Below are 5,000 nucleotides of genomic sequence, written 5' to 3' on the forward strand. Positions count from 1 at the left end.
ATAAAAGCCCGCGCGCGCCATGGTACACAGCTGTGTGTGCATTGAGCCATGGAGGAGACGACATCAAAGGGGCTTCGCTGTGTTTCCTGCTGGTTTGATCTTGTACTTTGTACCATACTTAAAGGACCACTTCACCACTTTTCTTTCACATCTTATCATACTGGTGAACGAAATTGGTCCTCATTAATGTTCATGATAAAATACCACAATTCTTTTCTACTTGGTCTGTTTATCGTAGGAGGCCTGTGGGCAGTTCAGAAAAAAACGTCCACCAGTGACATCATCGTTGGGCAATTTCTTTAAAAACAAGATTTTTATTATCGTGAGAACGATGGCTTCCATTTTCGCATTGCAATTTTACAGGACTAGAAAGCCTGTGGTTTCTATTAGCTTGGATTCCCCATCGATGATGTCACTGGTGGACGGGTTTCTGAACTGCCCACAGAGACACAGACTGAGTAGAAACAAATTGTGTATTTTATCATGATCATTAGTGAGGACCAATTGTAGGAAGATAGGTTGAAAAGTGGTGAAGTAGTCCTTTAACTTATTCTGTTTTGTGTGGGTCATACTCTGTCCTGCCTTATTATTTGGTTTAGCATATTCTTCACTAGACGTGTGCCTGGCACTTGGGTACAGTTGATTTTCCAATTGTTCTTCTTGGCTGAGATTGATGGTGGCTCGTTAGGTTTCTTTGTAATACCAATTCTATTCACTGTGATGACCAGCAGCACAGCCTAGGTCTCATCCTTTCTGTCAAATGCATTTGTTGGTGTGTGTGTGTGTGTGTGTGTGTGTGTGTGTGTGTGTGTGTGTGTGTGTGTGTGTGTGTGTGTGTGTGTGTGTGTGTGTGTACATTATCTTTGGACTGCATCTTTAACTGACAGACACTCACAAAGACAGCAGAACAGTAGAACCATCTTCTGTTTTTAGATCAGCAACAGTACGAAGTTGAAAGGCCAGAGACGTGGTGTCCTTAGAATGAACACATTTGATGTTTGATGATGCATCAAATAAAATATTTAGGACGACCTGATTCTACTCTATGGCTCCTTTCAAAGGAGACACGTTCAAAGAAACAAGAGAATCAGTTGGATGGCACTTACACCCGCCTTCTAATGAGAGCGCAAAATCTGTCTTGGAAGAGCCACCCATCGACTAATCTAATATACGGCAACCTTCCCTGTGTTTCTTCACTGGTCCGATCCAGAAGAGTGCAGTTTGGCGGCCAAGCTGCTACAGAGATTATATAGCTTATATATATAGCTTATATAGCTACATGAGGTTATATCTAACCTAGCCTGAGCTAACGTGTTAGGTTTCTGGTCTAGAGGGGCGGGTCACTCGAAAAAATCCTAACGATACCCATCCCTAGCTACGTCACATCATTTGGAGCGACGCCCACCTGGAATGGTTGACTCCCACTTTTAGACCAGAGCGGCCAATGCGTTCCTCCAGGCTTTCAATTTTTGCACCAACAAAAATGAAAGCCTGGTACCGAGGCTATATCTAACCTTCTTCTCTGGAGTCCTGCCTCAAAGCAGACCAGAGGTAGAAAGCTGTCATTCCCTGGGACACATGCTTCAGTATGCAGGAACTGAGGGTGGCAATGAAGGACCGGGAAGTCTGACGTAGCATTGTGGAATCCATCGAGCCTGTTGTAGCCCCCACATTATGGAACGCGCTCCCCCTCCCATATCAAACTGGACCCCACCATCGAGAATCTTAAATCTCACCTTAAGACCCACATTTATATCTTGGCTTTTAATCCTGTTTTTTATCTGGTCTATGTTGTTTTTGTTTCACTGTCTACCGACGCTGCTACGTCTTGTATTCGTCCCTTGTTGTTTATTTTTGCTGCGTGATTTTGCTGTTTATTTCTATGTGTATTAGCCTGCCGGTATACAGTGTATTTAGTTTTCACATTTTCTTTGCAGTACTTTGTAAATCCTGAGTTGTAAAAATGTGCTATTCGTCAGGGAATATTATCAGAATAATGTCAAATCTGTGAATACATTTCACCACTCAGTTTTTAACTAAAGGTTCAGTTCCTTTTCCATATAGTCTATTTTTGTTGTCCTGACCTTGTGTGCATGTTCCGTTTTGTAGTTGTTCGTGCTACCGTTTACCAGATCCAGTCAACCGGATTGATGATGTTGAGCTCGGGTGATCCTCAGAGAGTGAGCGGAGTCCATTTTATTTCAGGTGTAGAGCAGACAGCAGGTGAAGATGTGTAGAGATGATGAGGCCATTTGGGTAAAGCTTTCACTGTAGCTGACCCAGCTTTTATTGTAGTAAATCAACGTGAAAACTGAAAGCAAAACATATAATACATCAAAAATCTAATAAACATTGCATCAACAACCTCACACGTCACAATACAGATCAGTACATTTCATAAAACTACATCAAATGAATTGCACATTTCCCATTACATTTCTAATTATTAATACAATAAATGCATCCTGAACCTGACTCATCATAAGCCACCAGCCCACCATAACAATACACATTTAAACAATAGATCGAGACCATAAAACTCAATATAACAATTATAATAACATCTAGTGAAGTGAACAACAATACAGAGAAAACATCCAAACAAATACCCTTTTCCCCCCTTCCAGCTAGGCGCTAAATCATTGAGATTGAACCAGTTGTTTCTTGTGTTCTCTAGAAGTTACATGACAAGTTGTCCATGTCCCATTGTCCATGTCCATGGGGAACACACCAAACATGACTTGTTTGTGCGATTCCCCGTACCGTCCGTCCATGCCAAACAATTCATGCCCTGTGCATTCTAAGCTGGACTTAAATAGCCCTCTCTTCTCTTGTGACAGCCGGAAGGAGCTGACTTCCGCTTCCGGCCAGGCGCTTCAAAATAAAAGTTTAGCCTTCTCTGGGTCTGAGATAACCACTTGCCCAAATGAATGTGCCTGAATGTGCTGACCTCATCACATTTTGTGAGTGATGATCATAGAGTAATAAAAGGATAGAGACCGAACCGGAGCGTTAATTAATTATAGTATGATATGATGATGATGATGATGCTCTGACTATATAGAAATAAAGGGGATTGGATTGGAAACGGAACGGATAAATGTACAGTATTTCTTTAAAGCTGCCCTCCCGCCAGTTTTACTTCCTGCAGCTCCTCCTAATTTCCTCAGTAAACTGCACACGGTTCTGTGGTTTTGAAATGCCATGGCGACCAGGCAGAATAGTCCTGCTCTATGGCTATTATCCTCTCCAGCAGGTCGATTTAAAGTGAGCCTGTCTGCAGGAAGAAGAATGGTACCTTGAGCCAAACACAGTTTCAAAAGGAGCTTAATTATTATTCTTTTATTCGTTTTACTTCCCACTAGAAATGCACTTATTTATATATTTAAAAAGAAAACAGTCTATGGTGCCTCTGGAATCAATGTGTAACACTACAGGCGCAGGAAAACATTCAACATTTGAACACAGCTAAAGATACCGGAGGGGGTATTTTATGTTTCTGTGGGTGTGTGTGTGTGTGTGTGTGTGTGTGTGTGTGTGTGTGTGTGTATGTGTATGTGTATGTGTATGTGTATGTATGTGTGTGCGTGCGTGCGTGCGTGTGTGCGTGCGTGCGTGCCTGTGTGCGCGCGTGCATGTGTGTGCGTGCGTGTGTGTGTGCGTGTGTGCCTGTGTGCGCGCGTGCATGTGCGTACGTGTGTGTGTGTTTCTGTGTGTGTGTGTGTGTGCATGTGCGCGTGCGTGCGTGTGTTGGGGGCTGGTGCTGTGGGAAGGATGTGTTTATTGGCATACTGCTGCGTAATGAAGTGGAAGCCGTACATTACAGTACGACTGCAGCAGTAGAAAGCCAGTCGACCATTATCACACGTGACCGTCGGCTTCAAACCCGGCCCAGCTGCATTCCTCTAGGACCTGCCAGGGCTGACATTCCTCCCAAATGAAATTTGAATATTGGCCTTAAACAGTGGCCCGAATATATTCGAATATTATTTTTAGAATTAGTATTAGTATTAATTTCCAGCGGAAGAGGGACAGTACTCTTTTTTTTTTGTTGAGCCAAGCGAGAATGATTAAAAGTCGACTGCATGCGCACCTTCAGTCTGTAATGTTAAAAACCACAAACCAAGAATATGCATTTCCTTATAATATAAAATTCTACAAATTATATATCTATGTCTTATCTCCGTCTGTCTGCCTGTCTGTCGGTCTTTGTGTCTGTCTGTCTGTCTCTATCTGTCGGTCTGTCTATATATTCTATATGTATCTGTCTGTGTCACAGTCACAGACTTTTGTCATTTATTGTACAGTCTAGGTCTTGCATTTCTATGTATTGTTCCCTGGTCTAGTTTTCACGGTTCTATGTTTGTTTGCTCCAGCTGTGTCTCATTTTGTAATCAACCCCAAAGCATGTGTTTATCAGTCTTGTTCCCCAGTCAGTCCTTGTTGAGTCATTGTATCCTGTCACCGTTTCAGTCTGTTTTAACCCATTCTGACCGGGCACCCAATTTTGGTGTCAGCATCATGTTATGCTTTAGCTATTTAAAAATAGCAGATCTACAAGCTCATATCGCGCCACCGAGTGGCGCGATACGAGCTTGTAGGTCTGCTATTTTTGAAAAATCGATCTCAGGTCAGAATGGGTTAAAACACCAATTCATGGTTTTGAACACAACATGCCTGGCTGTCCCGCGTTTGGGTCCTTACCTCACCTACACACGTGACAGTCCGTCTGTGTATGGATCTCTCTTATCGGCCTATCGATCTCATCTGTCTGAATGTGTGTGTGTGTGTGTGTGTGTGTGTGTGTGTGTGTTTGTGTGTGTGTGGGTGCGTGTGTGTGTGTGTGTGTGTGTGTGTGTGTGTGTGTGTTTGTGTGTGTGTGGGTGCGTGTGTGTGTGTGTGTGTCGTCCAGAGGTCCCGGGCCGCCGTAACGAGCGTTTCTACGACTGCTGCAAGGAGCCCTATCCTGACGTGACGTTCACGGTGGTGATGAGGCGGAG

General features: G+C 43.3%; 1 protein-coding gene across 1 annotated transcript in view; it reads left to right on the forward strand.

Moving 5' to 3' along the window:
• LOC310858045 (neuronal acetylcholine receptor subunit alpha-7-like) overlaps positions 1–5,000 on the forward strand; it is a gene marked incomplete at its 5' end in the record, with an annotated part of 75,070 nt that overhangs the window by 49,640 nt on the left and 20,430 nt on the right. Inside the window, one exon of the mRNA XM_083764093.1 lies at positions 4,913–5,000. This exon is cut by the window's right edge and continues 107 nt beyond it. Within this exon, the coding sequence (XP_083620219.1) occupies positions 4,913–5,000 (88 nt within the window). The remainder of the gene's footprint in view (positions 1–4,912) is intronic.

Source organism: Protomyctophum parallelum, assembly GCF_964188405.1.
Source record: "Protomyctophum parallelum genome assembly, chromosome: 4".
Taxonomy (NCBI): domain Eukaryota; kingdom Metazoa; phylum Chordata; class Actinopteri; order Myctophiformes; family Myctophidae; genus Protomyctophum; species Protomyctophum parallelum.